The 19336-nt window shown below is 32.8% G+C and overlaps 1 protein-coding gene across 14 annotated transcripts in view; it reads right to left on the bottom strand.

The window, feature by feature from the left end:
* LOC117607475 (uncharacterized) overlaps positions 1-19336 on the bottom strand; it is a 149974-nt gene that overhangs the window by 489 nt on the left and 130149 nt on the right. For all 14 annotated transcript variants that reach the window (XM_034331199.2, XM_034331200.2, XM_076692272.1 and 11 more), the window contains 6 exons: positions 12888-13196; positions 5009-5191; positions 3219-3457; positions 2201-2479; positions 1463-1628; positions 272-1126 (listed from right to left, as the gene is read on the bottom strand). In XM_034331199.2, coding sequence (XP_034187090.1) covers positions 272-1126; positions 1463-1628; positions 2201-2479; positions 3219-3457; positions 5009-5191; positions 12888-13196 — 2031 coding nt within the window. The remainder of the gene's footprint in view (positions 1-271; positions 1127-1462; positions 1629-2200; positions 2480-3218; positions 3458-5008; positions 5192-12887; positions 13197-19336) is intronic.

Genomic DNA, 19336 nt, shown 5'->3' with positions numbered 1-19336 from the left:
TTTATTAAACAACTGCCTAAATACCTTAATACCGAGGCAAATGAACAACAAAGTTCTTAATGAAGTATTATGATGAGGACAAAAAATATTTGGACATATTATTTGGAACGTATCCACTTAAATGAAGAAACTGTCTGAGTGTACATTATTAATAAGACCAAGTAACAATAAATTTCTTAACAAAAACAAGACTTGGATTAATGCTTAAGACAAGTAACTTGGAACGTCTCCATGTAGATCAAGAAACAGTCATGTATTCTCCAACACTCACCACATTCTGCCTGAGCAGATCTAGTTTGTCGCATTTCAACCTGGTGACCTCCATCCTCAAGTTCTCGTTCTCTAAAACCCCATCCTTGGTAGTACATCGTACAGTGTCATGGGTTTCCGCGGAACTCATCGATTCGAGTCCGGTATCACTGTCCGGATAGACAGCTTGGTCCAGTTCTAGCTCGCTGTTCAACGAGCTGTCATCGCTTTCGGAAATGACACGCTGGGTCGTCTCTGTCTTCTCCGTCCTCTCCTGTTTCCGTAAGTTCTCATGAGTCAATCTCTGAACAGACGACACGGAAGTTTTGTTCTCTTGCGTCGTTTCACTGTTGGAGCAAACTGCTGTTGTTGTCGTTGTTGAGAATTCTCTACGATCAACCTCGTCTTGCTGCAAAGTGGCCAGACTACTATCTTGATTGTCGGTGTTGGATAAACTGCTGTCTTGGCTACCTAAGCTAGGACTTCCGCGTTCCGAATCCCTTCGAAGCGTTAAATCTGGAGAGCCTAAAGGACTCGATGGTTCCACTGATCGTTTGCTACTGATCTTTGTCGTTGATTGTCGATTACTCGGCGGACTTGGCTCCGACTGGCCTTTCTTCGATAACTGCTGGGGCACACTCTCGGTGGACGCATTTCGAACACGCGATATCAGCGCTTTTCGTACAGTATCGATAAATCTGGAGCCACTTCCGCCACTGCCGGATCCTGAGGCGTCGCTCGCAGTCGGACTTACTGGACAGTTACCTCCAAATCCCAGGCCGCTACCTCCGAAACCAATCGCTCCACCAAGGAACTCGGCAGTCTTCCCTTGCAATTCTTCCGTCAATGACTCCAAGAGGGCTGACCTCGTTCTTAGCTGTTCGTTTCGAAATGATTTTATTAGAATTCAGAATTTATTAATACAGTTTCTTTGGTACAGAAATGTTCAGCTTATTTGGTATTTTAAAAATTGTTTTAATATTAGCAGAATTACATAGCATTTTTTTGAGTATTTCAGGTATAAAATATTTGAGGATATTAAAAAAAATCAATTCATGTTAATAGTGGATGGTAACAAAATTAAAAATGTGATTTATCAAAATTCTGATGTCATAAATATAAATTAGAAAATATAAACAGGATCAATTAAGTGAACAATGAGACTTCTTCCTCAACCAATAGAAACCTGTTTTATACATGAATTTATAATTACCTCGAGTTTTGAAAACTTCTCAGCTTTGTACGCAGCATTTTCAGCATTCACCAATTTCGTCAAAAGGAATTCTTTGAATTCTACACCCCGGGAAAACACAGCTGGCGTTGGCAATGCTGGACCAAACCAGGGAACATCATTTCGTGCTGTGATACTGACTTTGTACCTGTATTTCAAAATTGAATAGTCAAATATTTATTAATATCCACAATATGATACATAGAAAATTTAATTTAATTATAGACAAAGGAAATTTTATTCGATATTAGAAAATATTTAAGCAAATGTACTCACGACTTGTTTTCAGAAATAAGATAAATGATAGAATATTAAATCAAGTATACTTTCAATTAATAATCAGTCAAATCAGTACCAAATTATTTAATAAACCATAGATCAAAATGATAACGTCAGCTGATCCATTCTATTTTGAAAAATAATACTTTTTCGAATTTCTTTTCAAGAGAAGGTGAATGTATAAATATTCTGAATTCTAGGTGAACGAGTTCGCCTAGTTACTGGTTCGCTATCCTCTGTGAATCGTAATTAAATGGAATCGAGCAATAAATTTAAAGCAAAGTTTATATTTCACGTCAGCCAAGTGGAAACGTTCCATGGACTATTTTAACCGGATGTTTTGCTTAAACTTCGAAATAGCGATTTCGTAACTAACGTACCCGAATTTTACGCGACCTTACTACACGGACACGGTGCGTATGTACGAATCTAAGAATATACCTGGTATAAGGAGTGCAGGGGTCGACGACTTGTACCACGATGAATGCATGCAAGAAGTGGCTGGCGATCATATCTGGACTGAAAGGAGTTGGCTCCTCTTGGAATATTATCGCGACGATGTCATTGCCGATGTGTCTTTTACGTTGTAATTGCTGCGAGTCCCCAGGACTGTATGGAAGAAGAGAGGCGACATGGAAGAGCACTTCTCGACCTCTAAATACCTCGTACACCGCAGAATCTCCTGTCTGTCCATGACGAGTATCTAAGCCTCCACGATATCTATGAACAGTCAATATTTAAATATAAATATATGATTAGATAGAAAACTAATCGTGTCATTAACCCTTGAACAATGGAGTCAAGTCTCATTTCCTTAAATAATTAAAAAAAGAAATGTACAGAATAATGTGTTCCTTTTCTTCAATTTATTACAATATAAAAATATATTATTTTTGTATTATTTTGTATTATAAATGTAATAGTAAAAAAGTTGCTGCTGACTTGGATAAATGGCTAGTTCCCAGAGATTACATCCTTATGCATAATGGAGCACTGTACCATAAGATCAAGGGTGTCATTAAGCTTTTAACCAATCAACATATGCTTTACATGAAGTCCATTGAAAACTTGTAGGCTATAGTGAAGAAAAGGATCAAACAATGCTCCATAATTATGAAGCAAAGACTGGCAGAAAATCCTGTTGAAGATGACTATTATAAAATTGATAGTGACAGAACTGAAAAATTTCAAATTTGCTTTTATAATATACAAGGTCTGCATTATATTTTTATGTTTATCACGTAAAATGGGATATTTATAATTCCATCAGTTCTTTTAATAATTAATAATAATAATAATTAATAAGGCCTGTATTTAGTATTTTCAAAAATAGAAATTTTAGAAAGCCTCATCTCTAAAGTTTACATTTTTTTTTAGTTATGCCATTATCATTTCCAAGCAAGGAATTCTTTAATATAATTTATTTTTGTACTAGAGTCTTGATGGATTTGTTACCAACCCTTTGTGATCCTTCAAATCGATTTTTTGACCCAGCAAATCGAGGAACTCCTGGAAGGCTGGTGTAATCTGTCGGTTCCCAAAAAGTTGCTCCTCGGTGACTTGGCCGGCACGTTGATGAAGAACACCAAATTTAAACCTCGACACCAAAGCATGCTCATCGTACCGTGCTATTAGCGTGCCAGCACCGGAACAGACAACAGGCATCAGGGTGCTCACGTTCAAGGATTCGTTAATCGCCTGTAAAAAGGGTTACGTTAAGCCGCGACCAACATTAACTTCGTACATTATAGGACTTATTTGAAGTCTCAGAATATTGCAGACGAACGCAAATTAAATTTAAAAAATTCTAAATATTGTTTACACATTTTTTGAAATTATGTAATAATTAAAAAACAAACAATTTATCCATCATAAAATAATATTTACAACCGGAACATCTCGTGAAAGTTTGTGAATCCTGTTTATTCAATGCCTACAAACATTTATGAAACATAATTATGGAAGCAGTAGGAAGTTCTATACAACCTGTGTTAAATAAACTATCTCTTATTGTATAAAGTTCTCATGAATTATTTGTAAATCACCTGCCAATGGATGTATACTATCGTTCATCAAATTACTCATTTGGTTGTAAATAATAATAATGTAACAATTTTTTCTAATAGCTTTCCTTCATTTTTCAAAGCCATTTCACAAGACCAGATTAAGATTTCTGGGGCCTGGGGCTGTCAATCCTTTGAGGACCACCTTGGTTGATAATGTTGGTTTCAAAATGAAAATTTATTCTAAGTAGAATTGAATAACATTTAATCGTAAAGAAAAAGGGGTTGTAGCCTCTCTTAGACCTCCCTTTGATTCGACGCTGATTCTACAGCTTTAGTCGTCGCTCATTAAAATCATTTTTAATTAAAATTAAAATTTTTATAAGTTTCAATTTTAGCTTCAGAAACTTTTGAAATTATCCACCAAAAATGATTTATAATTAACATTAAAACTTGCCAGTTTTATAATTTTCAATCTGAATTTCAGAAACTTTCGAAATATAAAAAAAAAACTTTGAATTTTACATGGGACAAAAACATACAACAGAAATTTTCCACGATCCATTAACCATCTAACTTTAAAGTATTCTTAAAATCCAACGTCAGTCTTATTTTCCTCGGAGCTGTTGGCACAAACCCAACCGAATGTTCACCATGACAAAGGAAAAGGTATTCATTTTATAAATTGATGTCTGGTCGTCGTAACAAGAGCAACATTTTTCTTTACTGCTATCTTTAAAATACAATGCTTCAAGATGAAAGGACCATCAAAAACTACCTCTTAATCTCTCCATTTATTTCAAATTTCTGTCGCATAAAAACAAAATTTAAGTTATAGATGCTCACAGTTTGATTTTTAAAAAAATTTTTTATTGTATTTCACTGAAAATAATAACAACGATTGGCACTTTGCCCCGTTGTTTTTTCTATAAATAACAGCGAAGTATAATTACCATTTTGTTATGTCATCTACGTTATTAACAAAGATAGATATGCATAAATATTCATATTTTTTATCTACAACGTTAACTTCATTTCCATGTAAAACTATCCTTACTTAAAAATTATAAAGCTATAGTAGATATTTTAGAAAAAAAATATTTTAAATAAAAATAGTAGATAAAGTGAATTATGCTAAGATCGGTGATGCCTCGTTCGTAAAGGGTTAAACGTTACCAAAAAGAGTTACGGTCGTATAACTTTTGAACGGCACTGTATATTCTCATCAAAGAAAGAGATACTTCACCTTGACCATTTTCGCGGGTGATGGATTCGGGCCGAGGTTCGCGGCTGGTACCAATTCGTGGGTCGAGCCAGCTCGCAATCGCAATAAGACCCTCCAGTGCTCCTGTCCACCAACCGTCTCGGCCTTCACCGAGACCAGGACCGGCCCGTTCTCTCCGTCTCTACCCACCAGGTTCACGTGCTCCTGCAAAAGAAAAAGTTAAAGCAAGATGAAACGGAGCGGACCTTTTTTACGATCAGCAGCGACCAACGGAGTCGTGAAATGCACTGGCTGTCGGCTAACTTTGATGCTTCGGATACAGCAAAATGGTGCAATATTTTTCTTTCAATATTATTTATAATTTGTACAGTTTGCTAACAATAGGGTATTTGATATGTAACGTGATGTCTTTGTTGACAATGGATTAGTACAGGTGTTAAAAAAAAAGGACAATATCTCTTTTTCCTTTCTTTTTTACATTAACTTTTATCGCAGGTGTATAATTTGCCAACACAAGAGCATTTTATACCATACAGGGTATGTTTGAATAGTACGATATTTCACCCTTGGATGGCGGACCATGAAGAGAGACCGTACATTCTTCCATTAAAAATTATTCTTCCAATGTATGAAACTCTTTCGTTAAAAAATTATACAAAATTAGCACCTTTGACCTGCAGTTTTCTTTGGAGCAGAGAAAAGGACACAAGAAAGAAAGCAGAAGGAATAAAAAGTTAATCTGAATGAAACTCTTGAAGCACAAAATCATAATTACGAGATACGCAATTTTATTTCGTATTTGTATTTACACAATGCTGTTAAAGAGAAAATAATTTATTTCGTCTTATAATTGGAGGGCAATTTATGAATTTTTATAAAGTTAAAATCTGTTAGTTAGAGTTGAAACACCATCACCCCTATGATAGTGTATATGTGAATAATATATAATTATAAATGGCAATAATGAATAATGTCCTTAAAAATAATTATCTAGACTAGAATACATCTTTAACATAAATAATAAACGTTATCAATTTAATTTAAAATTAATTATTAATTCTGAATCCTGCCGAGATCACAATAATTTAAAATAGTAATAGAAAATAGAAACTACCATCTATTGCAACGTTTAACGGGTTAAAATGACGACTGTCCTAAACATGTACGTCTGTTTAAATTGGCTATTCACTGAACATCATTTTGTTCAGTATTATTAATGTCACTTTGTTACGATTCCAACTGATAGAGAAATATAAGCCTGAATTAAATCTATGATCGACAATACGTATACGTGTCACGTTAAACGTGACCCACGAAAATAGAGTCGTTTGGACAAATAATTGTTTTCTTTGCAGGAAACTTGAAAACACGTGAAAATGGATACAAAACTGGTCCAATTCATTCTAGAAATTTATAGTTCACCTACTCCTACCTTTCTTCTAATAATTAAGATTATAACGTGTACCTCACACGTCGAATTAACTTTGTAGAGGAATTTATAACGGGGCTTGATGAGAACTTTACTGAACGATATTTAGTAGCAAATTGAATTCTGCATGGGACACCATTGGCCCACGGTGTTCAGTAAAGGAATATTTTTAAAACTTTGACATCTGCTGTTACAATTGATGACGTAAAAGTATTATAAAATAACACTTACATCAATTTGAAACTATTTTATATTTTTTTAAACTACTTTACTATTTTTGTATTAGTTGTTTCATTTTTACATTTTGATTACTTTATTTAATTAAATTCCAAGCATTATTGTTGGTTACACTATTTTTCTTTTTTGTGTGTTCTAGACTACCCATTCGTGGCTTAGGAAAGCGTTGCACCTCAAACGCATTGTGTACCCTTGCAATGAGAACAGGATGCATGCACGCATGCACGCACAATGAGCCCACAAATCTACGCAGTGACGTAACCATCAGAGAACTCCCATTACAATGCAGAAAAGCAGAAAAAATAGTTGCAAGTCATGAGATTCTCGTATAAATCGTTCAATCGATTCAAGATTCCTATTCGTTTTAGTTAATGAGGAATGTCGTGATTAACCGGTGAGATAAACCGGTATTTTGTAACAATAGCACTCAATAAAATTACAGATTTATAGTCTAGATAACTAGCATCAGTATCGTATCATCTTTCTAAATTATGTAAATTGTAATTAAATCCTAACTTGCAAAATTAATATGTTATACTTAGAATTCTTTTTTAATTTCTTAGTTAAGAAATTTTTTCTTAATTATTGAGATATATTAAATTTGTGATGTCTTAAAATGGATATACTTTTCATATATAAAAAGAAAAAGATAAATTTCATTTGCATACATTAAAAGAAACACATCAAACATATTTAACCCAGAAGCATTGAATCGTTGATAACGTTATTTTTAACCATGATAATATCGTCATAATACTGTATTTCCTTATTCTGATAATTAGCTATATTTCATCAAATACTGTTTACATCAGACCATACGTAAGTACTCTTGCATGTTATTTTTAGAAAGAATATTGCGCAGGTCGTGCATGAATTCAATATCAGACTGCGAAATAAATAAGCGTATTAATGACTTTCTGGCAAAAACATTTTTACTAAACATTGACAAAATTAAGATTTTGAGAATTTCTCCTTATGCTGTAACGTCATTTTCCCTAGAGAAGCCTACTATGCTCGATACTATACGAAGATTTTCATGACTGTCTTTATTTATAAAATAATACCGCGATAAACATAAATACTGAACGATATTAACTTTTAGAATGACCCAATATTTTGAAAAATTATTCATTATTTTATCTATGAACACACAATATCTATTCCATTCGAGCATTTTTATATATGCATATGAGTTTACAAAATTAGATTTCGAAAGCTTAATTAGAAGCTGTTAATCAAAGTACAGACGAAGGACACTCTCGTACGATCATCAAAGTTATCTTTTCATTGTTTCACTGGTAGCCGATAGATATGTGTCACTCATTACTGATAAAAGGTTTTTTGTCAAGAGACATAAAAAAGGAGCTTCTTCTTTTCCATGCTTTCTCTCTTATATGCTGCTCTTTGATTTGGTTAATAGTAGTCCGAAGCTTTTGTTTATCGTCCACCATTGACATATTTATGAGGGTTCCTCCGTGTTTCACTAATTAAGATGGATAAAAAAGCCTTAATAACATCTTGCATACAAGGGATGTAACATTCTTTGATATTACTGTATTTTATCGAACCTTTACTTCTTTTCTCATTATCCAGTATTCAATTTGTTTCACTTACACCACTTTTACATTAAACGTCTCAATTGCACTTAAAGAAAAGAAAGAAAGGATAGGAAATAGATGATTGGATAAAACGGAACGGCAAGAAAGGGATGATTATTTTCTAGAAAAGCTCGGTAAAACCGGAAGGGATGGACCGTTTCGTATGCTAATTACAAAAGAAGATTGATTTAACCATTCCCGTAACAATGTTTTATCCATCACAATTCCGTTGCAATTTCCGTGTTGTTTTCAGCGAACTAAGAAGTAGACAATGGAAACACAAAATATAAAAATGATAAATGAATAATTTTAACGGAAAAGATATTTATATCCATAGTATATTATTATAGGCCTCCACAAAATGTTAAAAACTGTATGGTATATATATACAAGAATAAAATATGATTAACAAATTTTGTGAACTGAAATGAGGCTCTAATTAATTAAACATACGTTAAATTAATACACTGGTTATTCCATTAAAAATGAAATAAGATGGAATAAGTAGCTTAATAGCACTGCCTAAAAGCACGAAGTTGTTTGTAGATAAATCGTTGCTTCGCAACTTTATGAAATTTTTAATAGCAAGAAATTTCTTCATCTTCTTCTTCGTTAAATTTACGCGAACTCTGTCAAACTTATTTTTAAAGAACGAGCAAACCAGGGAATATGGTATCACGTTGAAGTTTGATATTAATTGAATTTGAAATTAAACCTTCTGCTTTCAATCTGTTATGTATTATTTTCAAATGCAGTTTGTAATTACTTGAATGAATTTTCTTTCTTATTATTATTTGAATTTGAACGAAATTTACTTTCAGTAATTGGAATCAATTAAATTAAATAATAATATTTTTTAAACAGTAACTCCGGCAATTTTTTGAAGATTTCAAAAGCCTGATAACTGCAATACAAAAGCTGATTTCTTTGAACCTTCTAGACTAAAATATTTTCTTAACCCTTTCACAATCAATTGATGTTTCCGGCACGTCACGCGTTTATCATACCGAGGTATACAATGACATACCACAGACGTCATGCGATTCAAACAGCCGTCTGTCAAGTTTTAGTTTGCACAAATTTGCTCTCTTTATAGCGATAAGAAACGGTGTTAGTGGCAAGAGAAACACGCAAGTTGTTGCAGTATTTCGATTTTCTACTTGAATACACTCTGATCCTTTATAAATAAAACTGATGACGTAGAAAATATGCATTTCGCAAAACGTGAGAAAGTAATTTAAAGTGAACAAAACTGAACTTCGAAGTCATAAAGTTGTGATAATTATTAAAAATCACCCATGGTATTAGGTGTCGTAAAAATTTATCACCTGCAATTAAAAGGAAGCTATGCATTTTTATAATAGACCCTGCAGTTTTATTAAAACCTCGAAAAACGAATATTCTGAGTTACGGTCATTTTGACTCTTAATTAAGACATCATTGTATCTTCGTCTGAAGACGGAATTACATGGAAAATTTGAAAAATATTTTCACATGAGAATATTATATTTTTACCATAAGCTAAGAAATAAGATTTGCATATTTCGCATATTGAATTTTTTTACTTGGGTAGAAATGACCCTATAATTGTCGTGTAATTAACTGTGTCCAAACGTTTGATCGATACTGTAATTGCATCTATTGATCACAAATGAACGTTCACCGCAATTCATAAGCAAAGTTCACGTTCATTCGCGATCGCCGATGTTCTCACGTCGTGCAACCTGATCGTAACGCAAGAAAGTACAGTTGAAAGGGAGAGAAAGCGGTTATATTCTTCGTCGGTATAATTCACTGAAAACCACGCAAACCGAGGAAATAGAAACGAGAAAAATCCCGGAAGAAACGGGTAAAAACGAGGCGATTGAAAGATTTAAAACAGGAACCTGACCGTGGCGAGCAGAGAGTTACCGTCTATACAAATAATCCTGAAGAGGTGAGAGGATACGGGCTGATGAGGAAGAGGGGCAGGTGGAAGAAAAGCAGAGGAGGCTTCGTAAAAGCGGTTAAGGATGAAAATCAGGGATGTCGAAGAGGAGAGGAGAGTTTCTTCTTATATAGGCATTGCTTGTAGACTATGAGAACGTTCCCACTCCCACGCCCGAAGTGCTCTTTCCCTTTTCCTGCGTCTCTTTTTCCTTCTATCTCGTTTCGGTTTCCTTTTCTAACCACCTTCGCCGTTTCTACCTGTGCACACTACCGTGCTTGCGAATTTATATACCAGGTGATCATGAAATAAGCAAATTGGATGGCGTACTGTGGAGAACTTGGGCTATTTTTGACTAAAATATTAGCAGAATTGAATAAAAATTAAAAAAAAAAAAATTAATCTCAAATATTATTAATATTTTTGTGATATTCTAAAACTATAAAATGAGATAAATCTACCCCATCAAGACCTACTTATTTGAACTGTCGATCCTCCATTACCATTTTAGAATAGAAGCTTAAATATGAAATATTAAATTTTTACGTAAATGGGGATAAAAATAGCGAACGTTCAATAGAAGGTATTATTTACACTGTTTAAGCCTTCCGGGTATATTATTAACGTACAAGGATGGATCTAAAGGTCAGAACTATTTAAAAAACTTTTACAGCGAAAAATCAAAGCCACGGTATGCTCGTAAAGGTCTCTCTCGTGAGTTCATTGTTACCATTAATCGGTGCTGAACAGGTCATTATAACCTTACTGCATCGTTTGCTCGTATAGAGGTTATCAATGATTCGAAATGCGAATATAATGACGATATTTCAGATATGTATTAATCATACTATATTAATTAGCAGTTATCATTAAGTATAGAAATATTAATTATTCTATACATATAGAATATTAATTATTCAAAATAATTAGGTGCTTTTAATATACATATGTATTATGTAATGTATTATATCTTTTTAAAGAGTTCTGATTACTTGAATCTTGTATTATATAAATCCATTTTCCAGCACCTAATACGACGACTTTTCTTATTTCTTCATCGTGATACTTTAAGGAGCTTTTCTATCAGTTCCTCCTTTATGGTCATAATGCATCGGCTTATCTTTTTCTTCGCTATAACCCATAAAGTTATCAATGGGCTTTATATCAGAGCTATTACCTGTCCAGGGCAAGGTTCATACATGCTGATCAGCCGAAACCTTGATTACACTCTTGAGTTTATGGCATGGTGCTTCGTCATGCATAAAGATGCAATTCCTATCTAGGAACCATTCATTTGGAGCAATAGCAATATTTCAAAACATTTAAAACATTTCAATACGATTACTTCATTGTTCCCATCGCAATTTAATAATCTTTAAAATAAAGAAAGATTCTTTTCTGCTCCTTGATCTAATAATTTAACAAATTAATTAGGTGCCTTAAACGCTACACCACTATTTATTTTTGAATTTTAATTAGTATTTAAAAATAATTAATGAATAATAAGTGTAAAAAATTAAACCACGAATAAGCAACATCGGCCATCAAAGTATTAAAGTGTAGTTTTCTATTTCTGGAGCACTCTATGTATTAACTTTTCCCATGTTTTTCATTAAACGATAATAACGGCGTATAATAAAGCAATTAAACAAGGGGATACAGAGAACGAAGTTGGCAAAGGTTCAACGATGTTTACGACTGCGTGTTGTTTCAAGGGTAAGCTGACTAATCTTGTAATTCCCTCCTAACTCTACTTAATTAATATGGATTTGTAGTTTTACTAGTGATCGAAAGCAATTTACCAGCGACGTGTTACTGGTAAACGGTATGCAATTGCAACACAATGGGTTTCTACTCGAATTTCGTGTTACGTATACCGGCCTCACCGTGAAATTGAACGTTTATCGAATGACGAATAATACTGATTAATGAGAATTGTTTGATACAAGGCTTCCAAGTTGTGTAGTTCAGACCGAATAGAACTTACAGAAAATCAATGGGTTTCAGTGTATTCGTGTAGACGAGTTTCTAATCAATACTAATAGTAAACTCACGTTGGTACGGTGTTATTTATGGAAACTCCAAACATGTTGTTACAGGGTACTAATCCTGTACCACGTGAAATTGTACATGATTAATTTTCAACCCTTTCAAGGTTGCGATTGGGGTTGGTTATGGGGTGAATTAAATTTAGGCAAACATGACATAGAGATTAGGGTAATGCTTAAGATTTACATTATTTTTATCTGGGATGAAATTTTTATTCTTAATTCCATGAAAAATAAATATGCTTCAAATAGAGCATTGAAATTAATTAATAATGATATTTATTTAAAACATTTCTCACAAAAAGTTTCATTTAATTCCGTATTTAAAATGAATAAAGAACATTAACCCTTGAACAACGGAGTTTGAGTTTATCGAAATTGGGGATCTCTCCATGGTCCGCCGCCTGAGGGTTAAAAAAAGGGAAGTGGATTCTCAGTACTTAAAAAAACACGTAATTGACTGCACATCCAATACACCTACAATATGTTTCAGTAACGACGGTAGAACCGGATATCACCTTATTATGTTCATTAGTTATCAAATTAATAAAGAAAAAAAAATGATTAAAATTCTGATTTTCTATATGAAAGGTGAAAGTGTCACCCTTAAGCGAGGCTGTCGAGTATCGAATAAAAGCGTTAGAAATGATTATTTACGTACCCTTCCGACAAAGAATCGCCTGTAGCATTTAGCCGTATCATCTTGATCTATCCTGGGTTGCCAGGCAGGCTGTGCCGGAAGTAACGCCCTGCCGACCGAGTCCAGGGCGTGTCGATGATCGGTACCGTCGACCCAGTATCCAGACGGTGTCACCACCAGAGGTGGCTGAGTTCCGGAAGTGGCTTGCTGAAGCGCAGCCTCCATAAGGGCTCTGCCAACGGGGGCATCTCCGACCGGTGACGGCGATGGTGTGGGTGTGTGATTATTCTGATTACCAGGACTTGACGCTGCCCTGTCCTCCCTTGGGGTCTATAATCACAACAGGTCACTTTGATATTAGCTTTTCCTTCTCTCTACATCATTTCGTATTTTAACGGCTTAAATAGTGATCACAGATAAAATAGATAAGAGTTTTCTGCTTTTTTTTGTTTTGTTTTTTATTACAATCTAAATACCTTAAATAATATGAATCATTGAAAACCTTGATGAGATTTCTCAAAAAAAAAAAAAATTCATATTCAGTTAAATTTTAATAATGTATGTTTGTGACGCAAGCACTCGGAGTTTATCTCTGGTTGAAAATGGATAAGTAAGATTGCTTAACATAAAACGGGTAATAGATCTCCATGGAAATTCATGATGAGATTCATGACCCAGATATGAGTGACACGGTAGTCTGAGTGTTAAAAGAGCTTTACGGAATTTAAAATCGAACACCTTTCAAAGATATGGGAGTTTGCTCGAGTTTCTGGAGTGCCATCATAATTTTAACGTACCACTGTAGAGGACTGCGCTAAAAGCAAAGGTAAATGGAAAAGATGTTGAAAACTTTAATACGCTTTACTGGTAAAATCGTGCTTCGAAATAGTAGCTACCATATAAAATAGAAGGCTTATAATGTAAGAGTCTAATTAACCAAGTTTTTTATCTGCTCTTTTCATCGATTACGTTAAAAGGATGATGTAAAGATTAATTTTTGCATAAGTGACTATTTATAAATTTAGTTTGTTTCATATTCTTTTACTCGATCGAAGCAAATTAAGAGAATAACGGTGTCTTATGTATTTCATGAACTTAAAGCTACATATACCACAATTTAAAATTGTAATGTTCATTTACGTTAATTACAGATTTAAAATTAAGGTCAATATTAAATATAAATGTAATATTTTTGAATTATGTCTGTGAAATGAATTTATAATTTAATAAATAATAATAGAGCAAGTATTTAGAGAGGAATAAATAGCAGGACAAACTCAAATAATCAGAAACAAGCTCTTATCTCTTCTCTTCCTAATGCAGAACTCAATTAATGAAAATTATTAATCTTACGTATAATGTTCTCGTATTATTGCAAATATATATACTTATTACAAAATCCAACACGACTATATTCGTGATTTGCATCTGCAGCACTGCTAATACCAATTAATTTCCTTGCCAAGTAGAAACTATAACGCGACGGAGAACGAGCATACATTTCTGCCGAGCAAATTAGAGCTTGACCATTTACGAAAATACCGCTGAAGACATTTCCAACGGGTAATAGAACTTAACAGGTGCACTCCTTAAAAGGCTAAACCCATTCTACCATTCTTGGCTGACAATCACCTTATTGCTGGAATTTTCAAGTCGTGAAGGCTGATATAACTGTTTGATTCATGAAAATACTTCTTTTTTTGTTAAATAAAACAATTACTTAGGTATTTATAAAATATTGCTATATGTATAAAGAACAGGATATCTGATCACTCAAATAATTAATATTATGATAGGTCTAATTAAGTAGAAAAAATGTATTTCATCTAAAAAATAAAATGTATCATTAGAAAATTGCAAAATACCTCTAATACTTATATATTAAATATGTATTAGGAAAATTAATAATTTATTTCTCTTCAATATAAGATTATAACGATACTAGTGCTATAAAGATTCCATAATATTTTTATCAATATTATTTCACACTAAATTAAGTAAAGCAATAACAATAATGACAATACAGAAAATGTTCAGAATAAGAAAACTCTTTGAAAAATGAATAAGATATTGGATTCCATTATCACGCCTACGATGCGATAAATCATACGATGAAAAAAATAAACAAAAATTTATCAAAGTTAGGCAATACATCATTTACAGTTATGGTTTGAAATATGCTGAGTACGTTACAGGTGATACACGATATCAGTGAATCATAATGTTCTGGGCAGGTGCAAAGTGGGGCACAATAATAAAATACGAACCACTGTATCTTATTGTAATTGCTGATTCGATTGATTTAAATTTCAAAACAACTCTATTTTCTTCGTTCAATTTAAAAGCAGATCGATATCTATTCCAGGATATCGCAAGGTTTCATGCACGCAACATTTCCTTGAAAAATTTTCCAAATTCTAGTTCTGAAAGTAACGAACGATGAATAGATAAGTTTCGGAAACAGCTTATTAACAAATGGGGTATTTGATAATAAATAATATTAAGAAATATTTCTATTTCGATGAAGCAATTTTTAAACGTTCGAAATGAAATTTCATAATTCTGATTTCCTGATATTTTAAATAATTAAATGTTGGGTTAACGATTATTAATTTCACGGTAAAATGAAAGCTAAAATTGCTTTCATTTCAGGAGGTGCAAATTTAAATAGCGCGTCCTTGTTATTGGATAATTTAAACTTTGATTTCGACTTCCCTGAGGAAAATGGCATTATAAAAGAAGCAGAAATCGTTAAAACCTTAATTTTGACAATATTAATAATCAAAAAGATTTAGAACAAAAAATTTTTAATTACAAAATATTAGAAAATTTAGTATATAACTGGGAAGTACGAATAACAAAGTAAATATTAATTCAAATTTTCCTCTGAAAACGTTTGCACACAAGTGGGGGCGGAGGACAGACCTACATATGTATGCACATGTATTTAGGGCCTTCTCCCCTACATTGCCATTTTCCCTGGGACCACTTTCGAGGAGGGGCGAAGTCCGAGGAAGGGGAAACCTGAGGGAAGGGTGAGAAATCCGGAAACCGGGGAACCCATAAAAGTTTACGAGGAAGGCCGGAAACCTGGGGAAAGGAGGTCTACGACGAGAACCCTGGAACCCCGAAACCTGGTAAAATTATATTCTTTAAAAAATTATATTTTTATTTACTTCATTGAAACCTGCTATCTGATGTTTTAGAAGTTAAATTTGAAAAAAAAGACAAGACAAATACCTCTAATAATTTTATGCTATTAACGTAACAATTGTTAAAAATATAACCCTGTACCTACGTTAATTATTGCACATGTAAGTAGGCATGCAACAAGTCTCCGGTCACGTTTTCCATAAAAATTAAGCTATTTTTTATGAAATATCAAGAATTCTATATATCCAGAAACGATAGATAATTTTGTTCGACGAAACCGAATTTTAATCTACGTGTCGAAAGCAGAACAAGAACATGTTCGACGTGGTCGCAATGAAAATGACGTACACCGTGTATACAGGGCGGTGAACGGTAATAATGGGAGCATATGGTGTTGCGGCAGGTGGTACTATAATATGAACGACTGCTCGTGAATATCGCCACTGGTGAGATATCGAACAGGCAATCAGTTATTTCAGTTTCCAGCTGGTTCCTCGCAACGATGCCAGCCTTTTCTCGTCAAAGACATTTCGTAAGCGAAAGGAACGACGACATCGTGTATTCCTGGATATTTAGAATGCTGTTTCCTATCTGTGTGTCTCAATGTCTACATACAGTTGGTTACAATAATATTCTAGCACACTTTTGAATATCATGCTTTATTTTTTTTTTTTAAATAAATAAATAAATATACAATAAATGATTTTCAGTCAATAAAAAGCGACAAGAATTATTTAGTAGATATACTTGATGGAGGTCACTAGTTAGAAAATATTAAAAATTGCAAAAAATTATTTATTTTTACTTATATCTACGAAATTAATACTGAGAGAAGATCTTGGTTTAGTAAAGATATTATTTTTTTAAAAAGTATTAGGGATGAATGGATTCCGACTTCCTAGGATTAACAATTTTTTCAAATATTCAATTCCTACATCTGATAATTATCGATTAAAATGTTCAATCGACGTAGTTTCAATCTGAATGGTCAAATCATTCAGACGTGCATTAACGGGAATGTAATTTCGTTACGCATAATTGGAAACGGAACAAATGACAGCAGATTCAAAGTGTTCAGCTTGTTAAAGTGTCGCACAGGAACAGGCGTCGACTGTTTAATTAACAGGAGCAAATGTGCTTCCGGCACGTTCTTGAATAATCGTTTAATTATTTATTCCGTACGTACACCTTGTTCCGTAGCAGTTGCGTTTGAAAGGGAAATAATGAAGTGTTTACGACAGTTACCTGATCGTACGTTACTATAGTACCTAAGTATTTCTTTTAATGTTACAATTCTAATTAACACGTTGAATGTCACAATGAAAATTCTTTATGATAATAGTTATTAAACGTACAATAATTTAATTTTCAATTTATTGCTTTATATTATTAGTGTAATAATATTAATGTTATTCAAAATTATACTCATTTATCCATTTCTTAATTATTTGATTATTTCTTAATTTCTAGTGCTGGTCAACAATGTTCATCAACGTGTTAACTATTCAGCGCCATTCGCTGCTTTGAAATTATTAATTTTGGATAATATTTTAAACATTGTACCCATTTTCACTTTAAAATGATATTTCACTGGCACACTAAATCAGAAAGCGAAGAATGAATGATAACCACCTTATCAGTATCTGGGTAACACATGAATTTATGGGGAATCGTCTTTCTTATTTAGATGGGGTATTTAGTATAATATCAGATTTATTAAAAATAATCAGACATTTTGTTGGAAATTTAGATGAATTTGTGAATTTGATAATGGTAACAGAAATAAATTTATTGCTGACAAACAGATTTGAATGGAAAATTATTCATTGATATCACAAACTGGAAAAGCGTGCAATTGGAAATGTTTCAATGTTTATTTTACACGTCGAATGCCACGTGGATTGCCAATGACACATATTGTTTACCAGAAATCGAACTTTTATTGAATGAACGAACCTATTTTCTTAACTAATCTAGCCCGAAACTAAAAAAAAAAACATTAATTATATTTATTTCAAAAAAGTATTTATGTCAAAATAATTAATTTAGATTAGAGGTAGATATTAATAAAATATACTTCTACAGCTTTGAAACATACTAAAATCGTATAAAATAAAACAGAACAGGATATGGGACTAGTTATCCAGTTACCCATTCGGTGTTATGTATTCTGATAAGATAAATTGAGCGAAATGGCTGGCTTATCGAACGTTTGCAAATAAAGAAATTGAATGATCAAATTGTGAAAAATTCTCACAGGGTGTTATTTGTTAACGATCTGCGAGAACATGTGAATAGGAAGATAAAAAAGACCTATATAAATATGATTGAATAAATGATAAAAAATGAAAAAGCGTTGTTATTAATTTCTGTAAGCATACAAAAAAAAAAAAAAATGAATTAAAATTATCAGTATTAATAACTAAAAACTGCAAATTTTGAATTTAGTACGTGGGAATATTTGATTGCATCTTTTTTTTCTTAAATATGTTTGTTTTTATTTAAATTTAATAACCCTTCTCCTTTAATTCTTTAACTATAACTTTGACTTTAAGTTTAACCTTTCAACTTTTTAAGTTAAAAATAATTTACTTTAACCTTAACTCTAACTTTAATTCCAGATTTTTAACTCTGACTTTATCTATCATTTTCTAACTCTGGTTAAAAGATAGAATTACATGCACTTGAAACAGTGATATTTTTCTTTTAAGTAATTCTGTGGTTATCAACAGGTACGCTATCGAGTAACCTAATTCGAATTTTGCGAGTGCTACAATTATTCGAGGAAATGGAATTTCCCATAAAATCGAGCAATCTAAAGATAGCGTGATGGAGTTACAGCCACTCCTCGATTTTTTGTTCTGCTTCCACGATCCTCTACCCGACATCATTTCTTCCCCAAAGCTTCGACTCGAGTTTATATTTGGCGGTGAAGAAAAGGGAGAGAAGACGAAGAACCGAAAGATCATCGTCTTTTTTTTCCCGTTTCGACTAGACTATTTTCTCTTTTTCTTTTTCTTTTTTTTTTTTTACATCGTTCCCTGTCGTACACGAATTTAGAGCCACTTTTCAACGACCTAAAACCTCTACAAGTCTTTCAAAATAAGAGGCTCATTTTAGAAATTAAAAATACTATGCGAAGAAACATACGTAACTATGATGAAAGAATATTTATTTTATTTATTTGTAGTTGTCACTTCTTAGCACACACAAGAACATTATGCACGAAAAAGAATAATAAACTGATATATCCTGTAAATATTATATAATTTAAAAATTTGATTTTTAAAAAATAAATAAAATAAGAGAAATAAATC

This window comes from Osmia lignaria, chromosome 14, assembly GCF_051020975.1.
Source record: "Osmia lignaria lignaria isolate PbOS001 chromosome 14, iyOsmLign1, whole genome shotgun sequence".
NCBI classification, from domain to species: Eukaryota; Metazoa; Arthropoda; class Insecta; order Hymenoptera; family Megachilidae; genus Osmia; species Osmia lignaria.
The sequence above is the reverse complement of the archived record's forward strand: the minus strand, read 5'-3'. Positions and strand labels throughout refer to the sequence as shown.